This window comes from Podarcis tiliguerta (assembly GCF_965153285.1).
Source record: "Podarcis tiliguerta genome assembly, chromosome: 1".
Taxonomy (NCBI): domain Eukaryota; kingdom Metazoa; phylum Chordata; class Lepidosauria; order Squamata; family Lacertidae; genus Podarcis; species Podarcis tiliguerta.
In genome coordinates this window covers 65,703,450-65,728,999 of record NC_139534.1, presented here as the reverse complement: position 1 = coordinate 65,728,999, position 25,550 = coordinate 65,703,450, and the positions used below count along the sequence as shown (strand labels likewise).

The 25,550-nt window shown below is 40.5% G+C and overlaps 2 protein-coding genes across 54 annotated transcripts in view; one reads left to right on the top strand and one right to left on the bottom strand.

Annotated features, from left to right (window-relative positions):
* Nucleotides 1-13,559, top strand: part of LOC310664225 (uncharacterized protein) — a 170,504-nt gene extending 156,945 nt beyond the window's left edge. For 3 of the 4 annotated variants that reach the window (XR_014504815.1, XR_014504816.1, XR_014504817.1), the window contains 2 exons: nt 3,146-3,247; nt 13,234-13,559. The gene's annotated coding sequence lies outside the window, so the exon portion shown is untranslated. The remainder of the gene's footprint in view (nt 1-3,145; nt 3,248-13,233) is intronic. The other variant, XM_083413099.1, reaches the window with a different exon arrangement.
* Nucleotides 1-25,550, bottom strand: part of SOX6 (SRY-box transcription factor 6) — a 438,207-nt gene that overhangs the window by 60,778 nt on the left and 351,879 nt on the right. For all 50 annotated transcript variants that reach the window (XM_083403078.1, XM_083403070.1, XM_083403100.1 and 47 more), the window contains one exon: nt 21,749-21,828. In XM_083403078.1, coding sequence (XP_083259204.1) covers nt 21,749-21,828 — 80 coding nt within the window. The remainder of the gene's footprint in view (nt 1-21,748; nt 21,829-25,550) is intronic.

The following is a 25,550-nucleotide window of genomic DNA, read 5'->3' as shown; positions in this document are numbered from 1 at the left end:
GAATAATTTTCAAGAGCCAGATGTGCTTATGTCATAATTGTTGCTTTCTTTGGAGCACTTTTTCTAATATAACAAGCCTCCAAAGAAATGAAAGTTACACAATACTGCACATGCTCTATGACTCAGTGGCTAGACAAATGCATGCAGAGTCAGTACTTTAGTTTTTTAACAGAGAAAAAATAATAGTTTTCTATTTGTTTCACTAAGTCTATAGTACTCAACCCACTGGACTGGGGGGAAAGCCCATTCACATCCTTAGGTATGATTTCCATATATCACCTGAAGGGCAAGACCAACCTATTCCACTCCACTGCTATGTCACACAATCACTAAACAAACAGGACACAAGCTTTAAGATTATGCTGAAATTAAATATTTAGGATGAATGCTGTGGTTTTTGCTCCTCTGTTTGAACTCTTGATTTCACAACTCTTCTTTATGTACTGAGTAATTACTTGTTCTGCTGCTGGAGCCTGGTATCTTATCAACACCCCCTTGGCTATGGTACATAAACTAACATGCTCATTCTTAGGATCATTCCTTTTAGTGGGCTATTTAACTGTGCACTAGCAGTTGGGAACTGTTGCAAAAGTTTTTGTATATGATATTTGCATTTCCTGTGCAAATTTGATTTGATTATTAAAGCAGATTGATGACAACAGAACAAAACAAGTGGGGAAGAAAAGGAATCTAGGGTTTTGTTTGTTAGTTAGCAAGGTCTATCTGAACATTTATACCCCAACTTTCTTCACATAGTTCACATTGCTGTATTTGTCCATCAATTTGTCCCATTTCAACTTGGGACTTCTTACCATGTCCCAGGAAACAGACCAGAATCCCACCCCCAATGGTGGGTCCAGTTTCTTCAACTTGTACTCTGCAACAGATAGCCCATTTGGAAGACCTGACATTTTCAAGTCCAGAGGCACAGTTAGGATAGACAGAGAAGAGAATGTACACTACCGAGTATTCAATTATCCCTATTCCAGCTCCAGGCAAATTCATTCAAGGATGTCAGCAAGGCAACTGGGACATTCTTAGTCCAAAGGCATTACTTTTCAGAGGTAATACATCCACAAAGTAAGAAAGTACATCAATCATCCTGAGCATAGACACTCCAATGGGTACAAGTCTAGAATAGTACTGTGTGGAGTCTCCACTTAGAAGCAGCTTACATTCCATGTGACCCAGTTTTCCTTTAAGCAACATCAGGCAAACACTGAAGTGCTAAAGCATCCCATAATATCTCTGACATTTCATAACCTAACCAAAAGGGGTATCCTGCTATTGTATAAAGATGACTCAATGTATATATGCTGCTGCAGTCATTAAAGAATGTGGTCATGTTGGCCACTGCCACTAAACCTAGTTTCAGAGCCTGGAACTGTGATATAGTGGTACATACTGAAGTTCAGGAGTTTACCATGACAACCTTCATAACCACACTTTAAAGGAGAATTCAAAAAAATGGATTTATTATAATTTTTCCCGCATACAGGCACTCCCTCTCAAACAGGAGCATACACAATATATGTACTGTGAACAGCCCTGTGATCTTCAGCTGAAGGGTGGTATACACATTTAATAATACATAATAAAAATTTATTAGGATCAGCTGACAGTCATAGAATAGGATACTAGCAAACAGTGGTGCACAGGTGAGCACACTGGACGTTAGCTGAAATCTTGGTTCGCATCCCTAATCAGCCACAAAAGTCTCTGGTGAATTCACTTGGCTGAAGACTAGAATATCTCACAGGGTTATTATTATGCAAATAAAGTGGGGTACTCGTATCCCACCCTGAACTCAACTTGCTCCACCAGGTGATATTATTGCTCCTGCCAGAAAAAATGTCCTACAGCAGTACTTCCCTGTGCTTCACCTCCACTATACCACTGCTGAAGTACTGGTCCCAGATTATTAAATCCAATTCCGAAAATATTACTTAAATGCTCATTTAAAAACCCATAACACATTTAGAAAACCATTGAAGCCATGGGCAACAGCAGCCCGGCGTATGCTCCAGCAGTGCGGGGCATGGAGAGAGCCCACTGCTCCTGGCTGGGTGCGAAAATGCTGCCTTGGTGGCATCCTGACACGGTGTCACCCAGCTGAGGAGAGGGGTGGCAGTGCTGCCGCTGACTCTCCTTTCTCTGCCCTGCCCCTGGGGCAGGCTTGACTTGGGAGTGGAGCTGCTGGCTGCGGCCTGGCCGCTCATCAGGGAGCAAGGGCCGGGTGACTGGAGGGGGAAGAGCACCCTCTGCACTTTGTCGGCCCCCGCCCAGTACAAGAGTGCCCGCTCATCGGGGGTGAGGCGCAGATGCTCTTCACGCTCTGCTCACCCCGCCCTTGCGCCAACAGGCAGGCGCTTGCGTGCTGGGCAGGGACAGGGCATGGAGGGTGCTGCTCGTAAACCTCCGCACCCAGTCATGCAATGGGGATCTCTACAGGGGGCACCTGGTTCACGTGCCCCTCCCCATTGTGCACCTGGGGCAGCGGGCCCCCTGCCACCTCCCACGCTATTGCCAATGATGAGCAGGAAGCAAATTTGAATGGGAAACAATAATTTTAAAAACTTGTTTACCCCAAACTTTGGAAAGTGGATACTTTAGCAGAAATATTTGAAATGCTAGTTTTGTAGCTCTTGACTAGTGACTAAAAAAATAAATAAATATTAACAGAATCCAAAATCATGAATTTTAAGATGCGTTATTCAGTCACCACAGAAATCCATGCATCACAACAGCTCTTTTCAGTCTAGTTATAAATTTAAAATACAGTGGTACCTCGGGTTACATACGCTTCAGGTTACACTCGCTTCTGGTTACAGACTCCGCTAACCCAGAAATATTACCTCAGGTTAAGAACTTTGCTTCAGGATGAGAACAGAAATTGTGCTCCGGCAGCACGGCAACAGCAGCAGGCCCCATTAGCTAAAGTGGTGCTTCAGGTTAAGAACAGTTTCAGGTTAAGTACAGACCTCCGGAACGAATTAAGTACTTAACCTGAGGTACCACTGTAGCTCTAAATGTTACTGCCATATTTTTACGTTGGCTCACAAAAGGATAGTGACACGGTTGAAGCAATAACGTTTTAAGACTAGTTCAAAATGAAAACATGACTCTGCTTCCATTGTTGCTCCAGAAACTGAAGCCAAATCAGCTGCACGGAGAATGAAGTGGAAGACAGCATCCTAAACCAAACTTGGATCTACTACATTGAGCCGGCAGACATAGGGTACAAGCGGTATGCAGAAAAAAATCAATGTTAAAGCTAAGAAAGTGGGAGAGAAAGGAAAGGATGGGACTGAGTTCCATCACTATAGCTGAGGATGGCACATTTGAATTTAATGTTGATGCTAGTAATGAAGGAAAGCCAGATCAAAGTTCCAGTGGTCAGGTACAAGGGGGAAGATGGGGTGGGGTGGGGGTGCAAGGGGACAATCTGAGATACAGAACTCAGAGGAAGAAGTGGCAGAAAAATAAAATGAGAAACTGGGAGGTTCTGATCAATATGGTTGACATCAATTCATCAATATGCAACCAGATTGTAGCTCAAAAAAACAGCAAAAGAGATTCACCATTGCAGCCACCACAGCAGCAACAGTGGGCAATGCATTCCTTGGAGGCCAGATTTGCTGCCTCTGTGGATTCTGCCATCCAAGGTGGTCGCCTCACCTTGCCTCATAGGTGGACCCCTCCCTGCTTGAATGCAACATAGGCTATTCTCATTTTGGCTAACAACCCAATTATGGCAAAGACATTCCTTTTATGATCTTCACTAATAATCATTGCCTAGAGGTTGATGGTGGACATATTGATGAGTTGACTGTTGGAACCTTATACCAATTATCTAACCTTTGCAGTGGCTCCATTTAATCTTCAGGAATAATGTACTTGTTTTGACATATGAATTGCTGTGCACGAGACTTGCACTTGTTTCTCCCTCATGTCCTCTGCTGCTATGTCTGAGCAACAAAAGACATATCAAAGTAGCCTTTGCATTGGCTTTCATTTTCTACAGTTAAGTCAGTATTTGGGTAGGAGGCAAGGTTCTTTCTATGCTTCATATGTTCTTCAACCAGAATTTCGCTGGACATGCTACTACCGTTGATGATATTGGAAATATCAAGAATATTGTAAGGCCAGGATTAAAACAGTAATTGAACTACTTTCATAAAATGGATGATTTGGACTTGCTTTTTCTGAACTGCAGCAATCCATGCTAAACTGCTTTTAAAACCAATGGGTGGATCAAAAGCAGTCTGTGATATAGAATCAGGTAGATAGCCATGTTGGTCTGATGCAGTAGAAAATGTGTGTGTGTGTGTGTGTGTGTGTGTGTGTGTGTGTGTAGTCCAGTAGCAACTTAGAGACCAACTAAGTTTGTTCTTGGTATGAGCTTTCACACTTCTAAGGTGCTACTGGACAATTTTATTATTTGTTATATATATTTCTACTGTGATATATAATGTTGGTCAGCTATTCAAGGGTTCTTCCCATGTGAGCCTGAGCAGCTCTTTTGAGCCTAGCTTTATTAGATGCATAACTGCATCATACTGGTCTCTATACTACTGAACTCTCTGAGAATTAAAAGGGCAGAAAGCAGAGTCCACAAAAGCTTAGGTGACTTAAAAGGAAATAGAAGGGATGCCAAGTGAGCCATCAGCAACCTAACCATGTGATAAACCCAGAGGCAACTCCAAAGCTGCTATGCCACTGCCTATGGAATCTGCCAAGGGACCAGATGCTCTTGCTAGAAAAAATATCTTCCATGGCTCGGCATCTGGATCTTTTGAGGAAGAACAGGATAAATTGCATTCACAATTGTGTACATGTATTAAAGCACAACACACACTTTTTAAAGTTCATAATTGAATTAAATTGCACATTTACTGTTTCAAAATGAATATGATATGAAGTGGGGTGCGAATATGATGTAGCAAGTTTTAGGTTAGGGGGTTTTAAGTACACATTTTCTTTCATTTAACAGCTCATTTGCACAGATGTTACCTGTTACAAATGTGTATATTATAAATGCCAGTGTTTCTATATTGAAAACCATATTGCAACAAAACCACGACCAACTTTTTAGGTCTCAGAAGGATTTTCTTGGTTAAATATAAATATTATCTTAATAAATTGAAAAGTTAATATACCTTTTAAAGAATAGAAATGTTATTGGCCAAACCCCCAGCTCATTAACACATGCCCTACTCAATTAATCTAAAAGACTTAATATCCTGATCGTTTATAGTATTCAACTTTAACTTAGCTCAAATATTAATGAGTGTCATGGAATGAAACTGAATCTGAATAAGGCAGCCTATATACAGGGTGGATGGGAGGCTATTAGTTAAAATATTTCTAGACTATAGCAAGTAATATTTGCTAAACATGTTAACATTTTAATGGACAGGTTATCACAGTTAATTTTTTCTCTCCATGCAATGTTATCCAAGGATGAGTTTGCACTATGTTCTAATAGATACAGCTTCTTCTTCTCAGGAGTTCATAGATTCATAGAATCATAGAGTTGGAAGGGCCCCTGAGCATCATCTAGTCCAACCCATATATGCAGGGATCAAACCTACAACCTTGGCATTATCAGCACCACGCTCTAAACTATCTGGTGGCACCCACTACTGAAATCGGTTTCTTCCCCCTGTACATTCCCAGTGGAGTTTTTCCCAGACTCGACCCCCCCCCCGGAACCCTCATAAACCCCTTGCACTCAAGAGTGTTGATTTCCATGCTTCACAGCCCTATCTACCTGCTCTCAACTTTGCCCTCTATAAAGATTTTGGCATTATAGCATTTTTAAAAACCCATTTTTAACTAGTATATTTATTGTATGGAAGGTAGATTTATGTCACAGTTCTATGCCAACCACTTGAAAACTAAGTGTTAGTGGGGGTTTTACTGCCAAGTAAGTATGCACCATATTGCAGTCTTAATTCTTTTGCCAGTAATATAGAAAGGAAATGAGGTGGCCCTCACATTTATAGAGTGGGGGCTATTAAATCTGTATCTTATTCAAGTCAGTATGCAATACAAATAGTGTATAATCCTTATTAACATTAAATAATATTAATGGTAACAGTAATTATTAAGGTAACAATCCTTATTACCAAAGGGTAATTACTTGTCTGACAGTTTTGCTACCATTAGCTGTCTGACAAGTTAGAACAAGCACATTCAGTAGGTCTCTCAGTTATTTCTCATTTTACTAATAATTAACCAATAGTTAAATGGAAGAAAGCATGACTAAATATGTTAAATGCTGTTGCTTCCATTGTTAACATGTTAATCTACAGCCACTTGATGTAAAAATAAGAGTTGTTAAAAGAACTGAACTTGAACTGGACCATGGAATATTTATATCTCTCTGTAGTTCTTTAATGAGTTATGACCTTACATTTTTATGCCTATAGTTGGTCAGAGCACTACAAATCAATGCTTCTTTCCATCACTCCTACATTTGACTATAATTTACAGCTCAGCAAGAAGACTCATGAAACAAGTGCCTATTTTACTTTGGCAAACTAATTCTAGCTAATCAAAGCTTTCCAGCAAAACAACTCAGCATGAAACTCTGCAAGGAAAATATGCAGAGAACAAAGCTTTTTGTCAAACAACACATCTCAAGATGTAAACACATATGTCTCTTATAGGAAATTTTATCGCTTCCACATTAATCGGCACACAAAAGGAGTATTCTTGTCGCAGACCTGGTGCAACTGGGGAGCCATCGTCACTGGAAACAAGAGCCTGATTAGGTTCCCACACAGATATGAATAGACTTTCCTTTTTTTAGTGCAATGCCGCTTTTCTTATTTCTTAAGAACAGACTGGCAATTGTAACTGTTCAGAAAAAAAAGCTCCAAACAACTCTCCTGAATTGTCTTGGAACTTGGACATTTATTTCTTCATTTCTGGCTTCTTTTGTTGTCACAACCCAATAACATCTATTATCCCATCTGGTTGTCCTCTTCTGGAAAGCCTGAGTTAATCCACAGCTGTAAAGATGAACAAGAACTTAGCAGGCTCCGAGCACACTAAGGTCTCTTATCTGCTAATGAAGTCGGCAGTCTGCGGGACAGATGTTAAAAGGATCTGTAAAATAAGTCAGTGACAAAGATCCTGACCTCTGCTGGGGAAATTTTTTTATTATTCCGGAAAAGGACATAATTGCATGGAAAAGCATTAACAATTAGAGGAACTATATCAGTGCTTTATGGATTCTGATTTCTTGCCTCAGCTTTCAAAAGAAACAGACGGTCAGTTGTTGCTATAGGGAACAGATAATGCACTCTGGTGCAAATATTAGTAGCCACAGATAATTTGTCATGGACTCCAAAGAGATGGTGCAACTGCTTCTCTTTGCTGGCTTCTTGAATGCTGGAGTATCAACAATGCAGTGTTAATTGTTGCAGTATGTGCTAGCGGTATTGAAAAGGCAGTGCTAATTTACAATGCCAGTCATAGTGTTTCCTTTTTTTAAAAAAAATTTGCATGGTGGGAAACGCAACATTTTCTTTAAATGTTGCTAACAGTTCTTTTAACATTCTTGCATTTAAACTCCAAACAATCTCTGACTGTTCCAGGTCTCAAAATTTTGTTTTTTGGTTGCTGTCTTTAAAAGAAAACTGTAAAAAAAAAAACTATTAAAAAACTAATAATGATTTCTCTGGCCGTTTTTTAAAAAAAAAAAATCACATGAAAAAACAGTTTTTACAAACATGTAAATTCTTTTGCTCCGGACATTAGGCAAAAGTGTACTACTAAGCCACTTCTCCTCTGGAACCGTCTTTTGCCATTCACATTTTTTTGTCCTTCTACCCATGTAATGCGGTCCATTCAGAATGTGTAGATATGAGTACGAGCCCCTCCCTTCTACCGTGTCAATTATGACTGGAATGAAGTTGGCATTTTCTGGGAGCACCCATTCATGCAGACGACTGGTTAGCACGATCTCTTTCTTTCATTCTCTTTTCGCAAAATCAGACAAGTCGGATGTCTGCATGGAGCCCCTTCATACAAGTCATAGCCACTTCATTATCTAAGCAGGAGAAGGGGAATCAGGACTAAGCCACCTAATGCATGGGTTCACTCATAATTCTGTTCTGTTTCTACATAAATCTGTGATTTTTCTTAGATTTTCTCTCAAAATATGCATTTCTGAATGTATTTCATCTCAAAACACAACAGTGGTACAAGCAATAACAACATAAAGATGGGGACTACATAGCTTAAGAAGTGCCTAGTTCAGAGACCAGAGTATGAGAGTCCAGTGAGCAAAGGACAACAGAGGGATTTTATTTTTATTTTTAAGGGTTGGTATAGGATTATCTGTTATTGAATTTGTTTTAATATGACTGAAATGAGCTTTACGGCATGAAAAATATATAGAAACTATTGCCTTGATACATAGCCCTGCAGATTGTATGATGCAAAGAAAAGAAATTAATTATTATTATTATTATTATTATTATTATTATTATTATTATTATGACCCTTCATAACAGATAGCACTTGACAGGGTTACATAGGCAGTCCTGCAGAATTGGTTTTCCTCATTCATTTCAGTGGAGGGCAGTTCTTCTTGTACAATGGGTTTTATGTGCCTGGAGCTGATCCCTCAGTTGAAACTAAAGTGGGCTTGTGGGTGGAGGAGCATGTATGTGCATCAGGACCTCTGCACCCACAGCCCCTGTAGGAGTGACAAGAAAATCCCCTTTGTGGTTTACATACATAGGGTGCTCTTCAACAGAGGGCTTGACACTTATTTTTCTGAACTGCAACTTTGACATAGTAAATTGAGGGGTATTGTGCTCCCTGAGAACAGCCAAATTACATAGGGCAGATTCAATTATGATGTTTAAATATAACTTCCTTGAATTACCTGTTCACAACCAGTTTACCATAAAATCGAAAGCAAAGCCACAAAAGTACACTTGGATAAACCACAAATAGCTGCCAGCCGCTGCGGCAATTGAAAGAATTTGGCACTTGGCCGTTGCCTCCATATACTAGCATTTGCTTCCCATCTGAAATAAAGCAATTGTTTTATTAGTGTTATTAAATTTCAGCAAATTTCTAAGTATAATGTAACCTATCACCCTATAATGGCATATATTTACTGTAACAGCATCAGAACTGACAAAGTTTACAAAATGGGAATTTACATAAATTTGAAATGAGTGTGTGAGTGTGTGTGAGAGAGAGTGAGTGAGTGAGTGAGAGAGAGAAGACAGTTTCTAAGATTTTATCAGTACTCTGAAGAAACCAAAGAACAGAGGCCTTAAAGGGTTACGTGGATAGCAGTTAGAGGCATGTACCCTGGAGCTGGCTCCACTCCATGTTGTGCTTTACAGAACATAGTAAATGGGCTGCAGCTTTTGCCACATTTGAGAAACTGATCAACCTGCTTCTCACTCAAGAGATTGGGGGTCAGGCAAGGACCCCCCATTCTCAGCAAAGCACACAGGGAAGAAAACATATTCCTTTCAGAGGTCCTTAAAATATGTAGGCTTGACCATTGTTATTTATTTATTTTAAAATATTTCTAGGTCCTCTTTATGGACAACAATGGGCAAGGTTCTAGAGTTACCATGAAGAAAGCTCTCTCCCTTATAGTCACCTACACTGACCTAGAAGACAGGCACACCAAGAGGGCCTTCTTTGTTGATCACTGTCTGGAAGATAGGAACCTCCCTGTTCTGGACAGGTTTCCACTCCCTGTAAAGGAGCAGGGACATAGCTTTGTCACTAAAGGTCCAAGTGATCTCTGTGTCTAGGAGTGCCTTTTACCAGCTTCAATTGGTACACCAGCTATGGCTGCACCTGGATTGAGATCACTTGGCCAATGTGGTCCCAAACATTGGTAACCTTGGTACTAGATTACCACAATGTGATCTATGAGGCGTTTCCCTTGGGCCTAGTCTGGAAAGACCAGCTGGTGCAAAATGCAGCAGTTAGACTGCTGATTGGAGTTGATGGCAAACAGCATTTGACACCTCTCCTAAAATATCTGCACTGGCTGTACATATGGTACTAGGTCATTTTCAGGGTTCTTGGGCCCAGGACTGACTGCACTCTTATATCCCATCTTAATTACTGAGAGGATCCAGAGGAGTGCTGTTAGTTGTCCCGCATGTCACAGACACCCAACTGGCCTCAACTAGAAGTTGGACATTTAGTGTTGCAGATCCCATGCTGTGGAACACCCTCCTAGCAGGGAAGTATTGAACTGTGGGGGATTAAGTAGTAGGCTATATGCAAGATCCTTCTAATCCCTGGATGCAATGTTAAAATATAAGACAGACTAGCTTCCTGTGTTGAGGTGATCACTTGGGTGATGGGCAACTAAGAGAACGAAGAAAAAGAGGTTCTGTGCAAGTTGGCAAATTGGTGGAGCCCCTCCCTCAATCCAGAGATAGTTAGAACAAACCCCGAGTTTAGAGTTCAAAGGGGCTGTGTTGTGACCCAGAAGTAAAGCAGAGAGCTTGAGAGTTTGCCAGAGCAACCTTTGAGAGCAATGCTTGATTTCTATTTGAATCCAAGGCAGTGGCGGAGGAAGGGGGTGGGGTGGGGCAGTCCGCTCTGGGTGCCATCTCTGAGGGGGATGACAAGAAGGCACCCCATGGGGGGCTCACCTCACCGTCCCTGGGTGCGGCGGTGCAAGCTGCTGCCATCGTACCACCGCAGCCGCGTGTAGAGGATCCTCTGCTCATGGCTGCACCCTCTGCCGCCATCCATACAGCACTCGAGTGGTGCTGTTGGCCAACCGCCCAGCTCTACGTACGGTGCATGTGCACTGCCGCTTGAGCACCATATGGATGGCAGTGGGATCCCTCCACTGCCACTGCAGCCGCACGTACAGTCCTGCTGTACATACAGTCCTGCTGTACGTATGGCACATGCGCATGCACAGTACGTAGTGGTGCACGCACATGCACGGTACATAGCGACGTGCATGCATGCGCCATATGTACAACACGCATGCATGCACCACCGGGCGGTTTGCCCCACCCCCCACACTGAGGGCCAGTTCTCCTTCCTTCACCACTGATCCAAGGCTGCAGCTATGGAAGAAACAAGACCCTTTTGGGATATTAATGCTATGAACCCCTCCATCATAGGCTCAGGTTGTTATAGATGTGTAAATAAGTCTCATATCCTAAGGACAACACAGTCTCTACTGTGCCCCATTTCAAAAAGAAAAAGGAACCCTGGGTAAGCATCTGGTACCGTTGGAATCTTCCACCGCTCAGAGATTGGGATGGTGTGAAACAGTATTATGATATAGTGGTGTGTGTGTGTGTGTGTGTATTAAGCCAAGGGTTCCATGGAACAGAAGAAATTGTGTGAAGCCACTCAAAGAAGAGAGATGAACTTAAAGTTCACACGGAGCTCAAAGTTTCTGAAGTCTGAGCAGCATGCAGTTACACATGGAAAGAGGCTGACCTCTTCTGTAATATTAATACAGAACAATATATATAGCAAACATTCCCCCCTCTCTCTATATATATATATTTCCTGGTGTCCAGAAAGCAATATTTCTTCTGTGTCCAAGTCAAAACAGTAAATTGGGAGTAGAAAGGAGAGAGAATTTTCCTATATTGAAAATGGAGCTCCTAAACTCAGAAGTGCAGCTCCCTCATGAAACCATCTTGAGGATAAGGCAAAAATTCACACTGACTCTGTGGCTGCGCCTCACCTCATTTCACTCATATTTTTTTCAACAGACTGAGTGTTGCTCTGCTGAGAATATGATGCTAAACCACTTTTCCTGTCGAGTTTTTTAAACAGGGCCTCTGAGAAAGGGTTTGATACAACTCAATGACTGAAGTAATACCTTTGTCCATCTGAGCATTAAATGGCCCATTGAAATACAGCTTAGCTTGAAGGAATTTTTCAGTAAATGGTGGTTTCTAATTCCCCCCCCCCCAACTCTTCTCCCAGCTGACTAGATTCTGGCTTCAAAACTGCAGTTCAATCACTTTCAGCTGCCTCTCAGGTCAGGCCTTTAGCCAGTGTTAATTAAATATAACCCCTTTAGAATACTAGAGGTTAACCGAGAGCAACAAATTGGTCTTCAATACAGAATCTAGCACTATTCAAACAAAAGAGATTTGTGTGAGAGGCCTTCTTTGCTTATATTGTCCTTAATGCATTAAATATATAAGGGGGAGAACAAAGGATTATTTCTTTTCAGTTTGAAATGGTAAAAGCATTAAAACATATTTCCTGCTTTGCATATGATTTGTCTTTAAAAAATACACACCATAAAAGAAAAGTGCTGCAGCAGATAGTTTTGCAACTACAGCAGCACCATTCCAATTTGATAAAGTGAAACAGTAAAAAAAGAAAATCAATGCACCAGACTGACACTTTTCTTTCTTTATATTCCTCCCTGCAGTTGTTAGAAGTTTACATTTTACGTATTTCATTTGTTTTGGTCTCTAGTCAGCATAGACTTTCATATACCTTCAACTGTACATAGTTAGAATTAGCTGTCTGTTCCATACACTTGGACTCAACGCCACGATTGAAAACTAACTGAAATTGTCTTTCTCTCTCTTCCTAATAATTTCAAATGAGTATTGTTGGCTTTTCGGAATGACTATTTGTTTAGCGCTCTGTTAAGAAAATTAAATAAAATGGGGGTGGGTTTTTTTGTTTTTATAATTGCCCATAGCTATCTGAAGGTTAAGGTAAGCTGAAAGGTTTTATTTTAAATGCACAGCAATTAGCCTTGTCTCCATGAACATGACTTTACTGTAAATACTCCACCTTGACTATCCCTTTGTCCCAAGTTTCCTTGAAGAAAGCAACCAAGCGATAATTCAGCATTATTGCTGCTTCAGTGCCCTAATCGCTTAAAGAGCAGCAAAGACCCTATTGCTCACAGCCACAAGGCTACTACAGTCTCCTGGCCTAAGGCAGGCTTCACAACCCAGCAGCATCCAGATGTCAGGAGAAATATCCAGGTCCTGATGCAGCATGCCGCTCCATTCCAGTATGGCCTAACAGCTGTTTCAGCTGCTGGCATTCAACCTGCTGAATACACCGAGACCGTGGCAGACTAGGGAATAGAAATAGGGTGGAACTGAAATACCGAAATTGCCCCATTTCATGTGGGTATCACAAAAACACCAAAAAGTTCTACGCAAAATGCTTACTAACTTCTGTTCCTTCGTATATGTATTCTGTATTTTTAACCCTTAGGTCTGATTGCTTGACCTCCCTACTTAGGAAAGCGATCCTGTTGCAAGGATATGATGTGGAGGCCGACAGACTGACCAGCAAACATGCAGAATCTCCAGCAATATTACCCATCACCATTGCTTTTAATTAAAGGGAATCCATTTTCACCAACTCTCAGCATGTTATCTTGTTAATCAAGCATGGCAAATTTCCTTTGCTTGAGTTACACAAAGAGATGGAGGACTGCAAAAACAGAAAAGGAAAGAATACACAGCACATAGAGTTTGCAAAGCTCATAAGAAGATGGTGTTCTGTAGACGATAAACATTAAAACTATGCTGAACATATGTCTGTCTTAGTTTGAGAGTTATCTTAAGAGCTTTAAAATTGCTAAGCACCTTTTCGTCCCCTAAAGGAACAAAGAAAAAAAAGAAAAGTCTGTAATGGCATGAGAAAAGGAGGGGTCTAAAATATATCTGGGTAGGAAGTCAACCATTCTTTACACTGGCTCAGTTAGTGACCTTAGACAAGCCACCAATTTCCACAAATCTTTTATAAAATGGGCACAGTAATAACAATACTTATGCACCTTGCATAGGAGTTGCAACGAGGCCTAATACCGCGCTCGAAAAGGGCTGGATGAGAGTTGCTACCATAAATGAGTGGGAAGTGATCATTATTTGTATTTGTATCATAAATCCCGTTAAAGTTTGTAATCTTGTCCTTTGCTTTTTCACATGAGCCTTGACATTTTAACAAAATTCTTCTTGAAGGTTAAAATAAACACAGCCTCATACCAAGTGCTTGCTTATATTCACACCTTGTTATTGTTGCCTCTGCCTTCTTTCTCCTCCCTGCATTTCCCCCCTCCTTCTGAGCTGAGATCATTCCAATCATTAAGTTCCTTAGGGCATAAATGCTTTTTATACTTAGGCAACTCTGTAAAAAGCAGACTCCAACTTTATTTCCCAACATAAACCTTAAACAAGAGAAGGTGCGTGTAGGGGAAGTACTTGGGAGGGTTGTAGCTGGGGAGAGGGGGATAACCCTCTTGTATATCCCCATCCTCATTATAACCCTGCAGACTTCACATGTTCTTGGATGGATTCACCCTTAAGCAGTACTTGACTGCTTCTCTGCCTGGTGTTGCTTTTGCAGCCATGCTGCTGAGGCCCCAATCCACTCCCCAGTTATGAGCTCAGATCTCAGGTCACAACACCCATGATCCTAACCCAGCCTTGATTTCTTTCTTTTTTTTAGTTTCAAAGTAGAATAAAAGAAGGGAAATTTCAAAACAGAAAAAAAAAAAACGAAGAAAGGGGCAGGGGGAAAGGGATTAAGGCTTTTAAAATTACAACGCATACAGAATCCAAAAGAGAAATCTGCACGCATGTGTGCCAGTGTCCAATCCTAGTTCATAATATAGTTTGAAATTATTGGGTTATTTTCCATTTGCAGGAACTGAAGGACAGATAGGGATATTATAAATATATGCTGGCTCTACTGATCAGGAGAAGCTTTATCACTCAGCTGGGGCACTTCTGGGGGAAAGAGCCATTCTAGCATCCCATTCAATTAACATATCATTAAAAATAGCTTTTCCCCACTGAGGTTGCTGTGTTACCTGATAAGTAAACATATTATATGTAAAGTGTATACTATGTATGTATAGATTGTAAGTGTAAAAGAGTCTGTGTATAAAACAAGAAGAAAAACCCTGAAACACTTTGGTTGGAAACTAGAAAATTGAATATTATAGCTATACAGTGGTACTTCTGGTTAAGAACTTAATTCGTTCTGGAGATCCGTTCTTAACTGTTCTTAACCTGAGGTACCACTTTAGCTAATGGGGCCTCCTGCTGCAACTGCACCGGCACCGCATGATTTCTGTTCTCACCCTGAAGCAAAGTTCTTAACCCAAGGTACTATTTCTGGGTTAGCGGAGTCTGTAACCTGAAGTGTCTGTAACCCAAGGTACCACTGTAGTCTTCAGCTGCATCAAAGCTTTCAAATAATTCCAATGTGCAAGTTATTTAACAGACTTTGCCTATAGAACAAAGTTGTAGTCCCAAAACAGCTGGAGGGCCGAGTTTGGGGAAGCCTGATGCACATTATACTGATGTACTTTCTCCTCCCACTCTTCCAGGAAGCTGAAACCAGTGTTCTGACCCAAAGTCAGTTCCCACTAATATTAATGAGAGCTAAACTACTCACAGTTAAATAATCCCATGGATTTCACTGGGATTTAAGCACAATTTATTTGCTTTGGATTGAGGCTAGGGACTCTATAGTGGCATACTGCCTGTCCAAAATACCCAAAAGTAAGTAAATTGCACCCCAAATCTATCTGTAATAGTCATTGAATTTGGCAGACTGATTCATGATTGCATTTTGTAGAGTTAATTTTGATGAAAAAATTCACTGTAACAGATCCGTGATAAGCAAATGCATTTGGCTAAAATAACAAAACAACACTACAAGAAAAATAAGGCCATTGAGAGCTTAGTAGTCTTTTGAGTGCTAGCTGGAAAGATTCTATGAGGCTAATGAAGACAGAATCTCTGCCTGTAACAATATTAAGTTTATTTTCTCTAGTGATTCGAAGAAGTGAGCAATCTGTCACTAATACACTGAGTTAAATTACTTGTCTTGTTGGAATTCCTGCTGACAGTCAGTCACTCACAGCGCTGACCTAAACATCTACCTGCTGACAAACAAATTGCAGTGTCAAACTTTGAAAAGGTAACTAGCTGGTTTTAATTTTGATTGGTCTTACTTGAATCTCTTGTGCACTCTTCCCTTTTCCTCCTCCACCCACCCTCTCCCCTCTCTCAAAATCCCCATTCTTTACTAGGCTGAAAATGAAAATAAAGGAAACTCCTGTTTAGCATTTGTGGGGGAAATTATTATTGCTGGCTGCATCAGAGAAATGTTATGTCAGATAAAACTGTTAAAGTGTGTCTAAGCAACATTAAGAGTGGCAGGCCCGCCAGTGACTGACTGGGTGAGTGAACACATTACCCAGACAGCATTGTAGGAATTAATTTTCTTCAATAAAGTGATTTTTAAGGCTCATATATTTCACAATCTAAACATATGTCACTGTTTCATAAACAAAATAAATGGATTAAAATAATACATTACCAATATGCTGACACATGGAGATATTTTAATTAGGAATACTTAAGCTGTGTGATATTTAACTGCTGTATTTGCTGAAGAGGAGCAGGCATAATTTCATAAGGCAAGAAGCCGGCAGAGCACTTTACACGGGGAGGGACTGAAGCGGGACCAAATAGTTCTCATTTTCGAAAGCAAGCCCACTGCGCAGCATCCTCCCAAACGTAAACTGTTTTAAGCTTACAGAAGAATACAAAGAACTGCATAAACTAAGGCAGGCCACGAAACCAACTTTTTCATTGGAGACAGGATGGGGGATGGGAGGGAAAGCAGCAAGGAATATGTCTCAGGCATGCCAGTTCTTGAGAATACTATTTCTTCATAAAAGGCAACACTTAACATCTTAGCTATTTCAGGGACATATTTACATGACTGTCACATCACAAGAGCCTCTTTCCTGCACATTCTTCTTGACTTTACTGTAAGGGCCAGCACAAAAATAGCTGAGGAAAGCAAATGTCAACCCCAGTCCTGAAATTTATATGTGTGAGAGAATTAGAATAAGTAGAAATGTAATATATTGTTTACTGTACTGAGTGCCCTCTGTTCTCTAAAGGTCAAAAGCATTGTAACCTTAGAGTTACAGTTTCTGATTGTTCCCAGGGTTAAATACATTATCAGAATTAATGGTTCAAACCCCCTCAACCTTCAGATATATGAGTATTCATGCCTCCATCTGCCAAACTGTTCAACTAAAAATAGCATTCTTTGGCCTTCATTCTGCTAATACTGCACCCCTGAGGCAGGCTCTGCAATGCTTCAGCAGTACTTTGGATCTTCACCCAGTGGTATAACAAAAGGTCATTACTTTGTGTAAGAAAAGGGGGGCTGGGGGAGGAGAAGAGCAACAGACTAAAGAAGCATACTGCATGGGTATTTTGTTGTTGTTGTTTAATTTAGTTGATGATAAAAACTTCAGTCTTCCAGCACACAGCTGCAACCATAGCTAAGACTTGCCAAGCCTCATTAATGTTATACGCGATAAACTTTGAAGGACAAATTATACAAGAAACATCAGGGGAAAGGTAGGAACCATAGGTTTGCTTGCTTGCTCTCACTTCTGTAACACTTTCTCTCTCTCTCTCTCTCTCTCTCTCTCTCTCTCTCTCTCTCTTCAGAAGATCGCATTGTCTAGGAATAACTCCAGCTAACTTAATTGCAATGCATTATCACTTCCAATAATTTACCAGTGGTTGTCATACAACTGTACCACTTCTTTGTTAACAAATTGTGTGTGTGTGTGTATTGTGGAACATTACCACCACCACCACCACTACTACTACTACTACTAATAATAATAATAATAATAATAATATTATTTATACCCCGCCCATCTGGCTGGGCTTCCCCAGCCACTCTGGGCAGCTTACAGAATATATTAAAAATTGTAAAACATCAGGCATAAAAATTTCCCAGTACAGGGCTGCCTTACTGGTTTTGCTATGGGGAAAGGAAGGAGAAATGATAGGGGGGCCTCATAAAAGATTTCATACAGTGAAGCTTTCTAGGACAGATGTGTGTCTACTGAGCTGCCATGGGATTTCCCAGGAACAGGGTTGCTATGAGTCCACTGAAAGTCTGGGAAACAATCCCTGAAGACTTACATTCAGCAGCACACATGTACCCAGAGTAAAACTAATATAAATTCTACAAATTTAAAAAGTTTGTTTTTTATATATAAAAAATACAGTGGTAAAAAAATAAGAGGGACTAGTATAGGAGGAGGACGAAAAGAAGAGAGGAAACACTGAATAATAGCACAAGCTGTATCACTGCTCCTTCTCTATCACTCTCATAAAAATCTGCCAATATGTATTAAGGAGGTTGATTTAAACCATTATTTGTAAGCATGGTATGGTCCTTTCATAACCTCTTATATAAATGCACTGCTGCATCTGGGAAAGTATCTCATGTCAGAAAGGTAGCTAGAATGGAATCGTGCAAAGTTGTACACATACCATGATTTTTCCACACATTTGATATAGATAAACATGGCTTCTGCAAGGACAAGCCATGTCTTACAAATGGACTTGGACTTTCAAAAATATTTCACCAAAGACTCCTGAGTAAGCTTAACAGTCATGGAATATGAGAAGTGGCTCAGGAATTGGTTAAGCAGAGAGTAGGACTAAATGCAGAGGTCTCCAAATGGAGGGATGTAGAAAAGTAGAATTCCCCAAGGATTGGTATTGGGACCTGGGCTTTGAAACTTGTTCATAAATGGGATGTACAGTGAGGTAGCCAAGTCTGCTGATAATGCTAAATTGTTCAGCATTGTTAAAACAAAAAGAGATTGAAAACAGCTCCAAAAGGACCTCTCCAAACTGAGTAAAATGGCAAGGGCAATTCAATGTGGACAAGTGTAATGTGATGCATGTTCATATATACACTCATGGGTCTGAACTGGCAGTGACTGACCAGGAAAGAGACCTTGAGATCCTAGTGAATAGCTCAATGACCAGCGTGTGGCGGCTGTGTAAAAGACAAATTCCATGCTAGGGATCACTAGTAAATGAATATCTTAATGCCATTATACAAATCTGTGGAGTGACCACATACTGTGTACAGTTCTCATCACATCACATCAAAATGAATATTGTAGAGTGTAAAAGGTTAAGAAAATGGCAACCAAATTGATGAAGGGGATAGAAGAACTCACCTGGGATGTAAGGTTGCAGCCTTTGGAACTCTTAGTATAGGGGAAAGAAGAGTATGAGGTGACGTGATAGAAGTTTTAAAATTATGCAAGGCATGGAGAAAGTTTTTCTCCCCCGCTCATAACATTAGAACTCGTGGGGATCCAATGAAGCTGAATGTTGGAAGATTCAGGAGAGATAAGTACCATTTGTATGGAACTCTCACACACAAAAGCCAGTGATGGGCTAAAAGAAGACTGGACAAATTCATGAAGGGCAAGGATCTCAATGGCTACTAGCCATGATGCCTGTTTGCTGCCTCCACAGTCGGAGGCAGTATGTTTTGAATACTGCACAAGGGAAGACTGTTCTTGTAGTCATGTCTTGCTGGCAGGTTTCCCCACAACCAAGCATCTGGTTGGCCACAGTGAGAACAGGACACTAAACTAGATGGCTATTGGCCTGATTTATCAGCTTCTTCTTATGTTCTTAAGCTCTTTGATTCTGAGAGTGAATGTGAAAACAACTATCAATGGTTCAGGAACACTTATAAAATGGTGTTTTAAAAAAGCTGATATTTTGCCATCTCTAAAGGTCCTAAGGTTTGAGAGACAGATTACGTAAGAGTCTCAGTCAGGAATTTCACTATTGGGTTTGGTAGAACTTCTAGAAAATAGTCCAGATAATAGTGTTCTGAAGTACTTGTTGAAGTGCAAGCCTTTAGTTATTATCTGATCTCTTTAGCTTCTAAAAAAGCAATTAGATTATCTCTGAAATATGTAGGACACAGCTTCATGAGTAAGCCAACACATCATGTAAGTGATTTGTTTATTGGTAGTGTCATCTGTCTGTCAATGGAAATGTAAAATTTAAACAGACACTTCGCAAGCACTGTGATAAAAAAATCTTTCAACAAAAAAACTGAAATTTGGGGGCAAATCTTAATATATATACTCTCATCCACTTTACTACTATGAGAATATGAAAGTAATTGTGTATTGTGGATTGGTTGGACACAGAGAAATGGTGGGAGAAACCAGCTGGGGAACCCCCAGCAGAAGAAGGCTCAGAGCCAGGGGATTTGTGGTGGGACGAGGATGAGTGGTTGGAGGGAGAAGACTAGGAGAAGGTGTTGGCAGCTGAAGAGGAAACAGGGCTCAGTGAGCATGGGGAGTCTATGGCAGAGAGCAGAGGTTGAAGCTGCATCAGGAGAGTAGGATGGAGGAGGCCAAGAGGCAGAGATGAGTCAGGCTGGTAAAGAGGCACAGGTGTCTCTACCTCTAGCTGCAACAAGCTCCCCTATCTCGAACACCACTATCTCAACTTAAGCTAACAAGTTATCCAATTTCTTCAGTGGCATCTCCTCAACATAGGTGGGCAATCTCTATTGGGAGAGCCACAGTTCCCATCATCGCTGGCAACCGTCCATGTGGATTGAAACTGTTGGAAGTTGTAGACCAACAACAGCTGGAGGGCAGCACATAGTTACCCCTGACATAGGCAGCCTGCTTCTTCTTTTCAGCTCTTAGTTACCATATACTGTGGCCAAGTGGGGTGAGGGGCCCAAGTTCTAGGCATTGTTGTTGAAGAGTTTCCTGCTATGTGGCCTATTTGGCTGGCCATCCACATTTGTAGCCTTATGTGACATCACCTGAAGAAGAACAGCTGACTATGAGCAGGTTTTAAAAATCCCCTTGCACCCCACAGAATGACTATTTCGTTGTGGCATAAATTACCCTGTTGCCTGCAAAAACTAATATCTGAATAAACCTATTTGCCTCTGAGGTACCACAGCAATCTTTTGCTGCTAGAGACTTAACACTACTACTCTTTTGGCTGGTAATAGGTATAAGATATATTTGCCACATCATTTAAATGTCCAAGAGGTAAACCTCTAGCGTGATGACTAAACACACCCCCTTGTAAGCTTTTGACTGTTGCTTCATTATTTGACACTATTGTGCCTTTTCTTGGGGAATATTAAAAAGCTATATAATAAATTGGAGTGTAAATCATTTTCACACAACATTTAGTTCCCCCTATGACAAAAATAAATAAATGACCTAGCAAGGGACCAAACTCAGACTCCTGATGGCTGCTGGCATCCAACCAACTTAACGCATGGAAAGGCTGAGATTCCATAAATACAGAAGCTGCAAGTGTTCAGTTTATGAAACAGTCATCACCAAGCCCCAAAGAAAAAATATAATGCATTTATTCAGACACCCACTATGAGCAAAAACAGCTAAACAGGGCACACTTAGAAGTAGCTTAAGAAACATAAATGCTATTAATATATCTTCCAGTAAATAGTTACATACTTTTTCTTCCCCAGTCTCAAAGCAGAGAACATGTACAGAGTACAGAGCTTAGCACAAGTTAAGCACTTTTTAAAATCACTTTGGTTTTAATAGAAGAATCAAATAATACTTATCTGACCAAAATCAACTGGATTAAAAAGTGCTTATTTTAAGCAGGATCCTGCCCAAAATGTATTAACTTCATTGTTATAAAATACGAAGTTGGCTGTATTTCCCAGCATCAAGGCTGACAGCATGCTGTTCTGTTTGCAGCATGTTAAGTACATAAGGTGTTAATCCTTCTGGGGCTGTGCTTAAAAAATTATTTAACATTCAAGCCATTACTTAGCATACAGCTGGTTAGCAGTTTTCCACTAAAGCATTGGCTTCAAGCCCACATATTTTTGTTCTGGCACATACCTGGAGCTGTAAAGGGCTGAGTCCAGAAGCAGCAGCAGCTGCCATTGTTGATGGAATGAACTGCACAGGATAGTTATCACCTGTCGAGAAGAACAATGCATACAGGTTTAGACAATGAGCAGAGAATAGCAGCAGACAAGTATGAACAGGGCCTGTGCTCCACAACACTGCTCTAAGCCTAAACATCTGCAAAAACAAAAGGGGGTTGCTGGGCACAGACTTGCAACTCTAACTTGGAACTTCTGCTCAGCAGATTGCTAGTAGGCAAACTGGCAAAACATAAAATGCAATGCTTAGACCCAAGCATGCTGGCTCTTATTACGGATCACAAAGCATAGCTGCTTTGGAAAATAATCGTTCATTTAAGATAGGTTTCAAGTGATAAGCGACACAAAGTGCTATGTGCCCAGTCTTGTCAGATGCTGTGCATCTATTTCTCTAGATTTAAAATAAATAATTGCTGCACTTCTTTGGGGTAACAGGTAAATTAGTGGACATGGTCTGATTTCAATAAATTGCTCTGATGTAACCTTGATGGATATCCCATGCACAGAGAAACAAGAACAAAACTGAGCTCTTTTCCTCCCATATCACTGGGGCAGTGAGAATGTGGTCAGACACACATATTCAGTGTGGATTACGGATCGGACTCTGCAAGGTGGCACTGAATTTGACAATCTCTTTCAGGATCGTCTCTCCCAAGACCACTGCAATCCCATTCCTGGTGTCTCACACTCAGGTAGCACTATTTCAAGAGAACCCCTGTTACTAGTCTTCCTTTATCATTAATTCGTGATCTTCATGTATCCTTCAGGGCAAAAGGGAAAAGATGTGCCCAGCAATGTGCAGAAGAACCCTAGATAATTTCTCAACAAAATGAAAGCAAGGCCTAATTATCTGCTTACTGTTCTTAAAGTAACCATCTCCCATGAAATCAAGGAATATGCAGAACACTGTGAATTAATTTTGTGACTACTCATGCATTATGGAGGGAATGAATTTTTGAAGCAGGGGGGCTCAAATGACTAAGAGCACAGCATTCCCTCAGCAAGCCCCCTACCCCTGGTTCTCTGTCTCCTCTCCTACTCCACAAGCAGGAGAACAGCAGGAAGGAAGGCAGAGGAAGAGCATGCTCTCACTATGCAAAAGTGTATTTTCCCACCTGGGATTCAACTTCAAATCCCAGGATCCCCAGTGGATAAAAATGCTCTACATATTGGTTGGAACATGTATTGATTCAGCTGCCTCCATCTTCTCCTAGGTAAAGGTTGGGCTTTGGGGGTTTTTAAGAGCTGTGCATAAACGGCTTCTCAAAATTCGCCAGTCTATTTGTAGGTGGGGGAATTGAGAGGACTGGTTCACTGAATTTCTCCCAGGGGCAGGGAGAAGTTCTCCAACCGTGTTTTAGGGGATTTGCTCACAATAAGTAGTGGTGGTAGCACAGCCTTTTCCCTTTGTTTAGGCCGATGTAAATGCAGCAGCAACTTCATGGCCAGCCTGGCCATCATTCTGCACAATTCTATAGACCTAGTATCGCTCCAGGGCACAGTGGGGAAGACATGGTGGTTGACACGAAAAGAAGGTGCCGAACATTCAGGGGGAAAATGTTTCTGAGAAATTTCATCTCAGCCTGGCTTCCCTACTTCACCTCTAAAATGGGTCAGTGCTCTGATCAAACACTGAATTAGCCCCAAAGTCATTATCTACTCCACATATTGGCAACAGAATACATTCACAAGTCACTACTGAGCATTGAAAATAAACTGTTTGGATAATCATACTTTAATTGCATAGATGGGTTTGTTCACATTAATATTTGTCAACACGCATTTCCAGCCATGTTCCCTATCCTCTGCACTCCCTTTGTTTCCACCTCCACTGTTGAAATTTAGATTATGAGGTCATTGGGCCAGGGAACTGTCATTTTTGTCATGAGACTCTGTAAAGTACCATGCATATTGATGATGGAATATGGGTTGGAATACATCTATCAACATTTTACATCTTATATAAACAGTAAGCACTAGACACAAGCCTACAGAATCCCTAATGTTTATAAGAATACAATCATAGGTAATTCTGCAATTCCAGGGTATTTATAAAATTACTGCTAAAATAAGAAGCCCAGATAAAAAGAGGCTGCTTGCTGCCTATGTGAATATGGTTACCTATATATGGTATCTTTTCAGATTATCACCACAACTAGACAGTGTCTGTAGCCACCCCACCCACCCACCCCCCATGCCATTTTAGCACGCTTTTGCAAAGTAGAAAGCAGAATGGGAGAGGAGGAGGGGAGGTTAAAAAATGAACTTGCAATTAAAAAAAAAAGACAGTGATTGATAAATTACACAATAACCATGCTTTAATAGAGTATCACTTCAGCTTCTTATTTAAAGTCAGTGTTATGTACTATCTCTAGGCTATGTTTTAATAAGCTGCTCCTCTGTACATTTTTTACATTTATAATAACCAAGCTGCTTTGCATCAACTCTATATTACATTTAGAATGTAATAAGGTAGGTGCGGTGTAGAAGGGATACAAAACAATGCAGTCAGGGAATGGCAAGTTTTCCCCTACACACATAACACCTCAATTCCCAAGCCTCCGAAATCCTCATAAAGCACCCTCCCTCTGCTTACCACCCAAAGCGCCACAGGACTCAGATAAGCTCAGTGTAAATGTTAAGTTGCTTTCACTTTTTAAACAAATTGTGAAGTTCTAATCCACAATGTCTCTCTGCATCATATCCATAATACCTCATCAGACCATTGAGCACAGTATGTGCTTGTACACAGTCCACTAACAATTGGCTTCTGATTGCATATGGAGCACTGCTACAATGCCTTTGCTAACCTACATTGTGCTGGTGTCCTATGGAGTAACATTCATAAAATCTGATCTTATTTTCCCCCTTTCTATGAGGTTGATTTTAGTTTGCAGAGGCCTGATGTTGTTTTTTAAATAACTAAATTGCTTTCTTAAAGTATAAAACTCTTGTCTCTCTATGGTTAGATAATTCTGCTTATCTTCTTTGAAGGCTAAACAAAATTATCTGAATACAGAGTATCCTCATCAAAAAGTTAAATAATGTTTCTTTGGTAAACAGACTTTAAAAAAAAGAAGTCATCACAAAGATATTGAATAAATGATGCTTTAAATAGGAGAGAAATAAGCATTCAAGCACAAGCATGGACTGCATTGCTGAACATTTCCAAGGCATTCTTTCTTTAAATATTATGAATTATTTATCCCCGTTCCATGCAGCAACCCTGTCACTATTTCCCCCTTTTGTAAATTCAAGAGTAGTTGCTTTATTTGTACTAAAACATTTTCCATGTCAAACATTTTTTTTTAAAAAAAATCAAACCCTAAAGAATTCCCTGTAGCACTCCTTTTTCACAGCTGTCATGCTTCCATGGATATATATATATACACACACATACACATACACATACACATACACATACACATACACACACACACACACATACATACACACACACACACACACACACACACACACACACCTACCTTAAAGTTAATTTATTAGTGTCTATACCACACCCTATAGTGTTCTCTGGATCACCTGATGGCTATGGCTTTCCCTTTTACTTATGACACACAGACCCATTGCTATGTTTCTCTCTCCCCAACCCCCCAAATCATGAAGTGTCCCTTCTAGGATTAAATGGAAGCATTTTAAAGTGAACTGTATATGGTTAACGTAATCCTACTGCATTATATAATAGCATTATCCAGAGAACAAAGCATGACACTTCATACGAATGGAATGTTTTG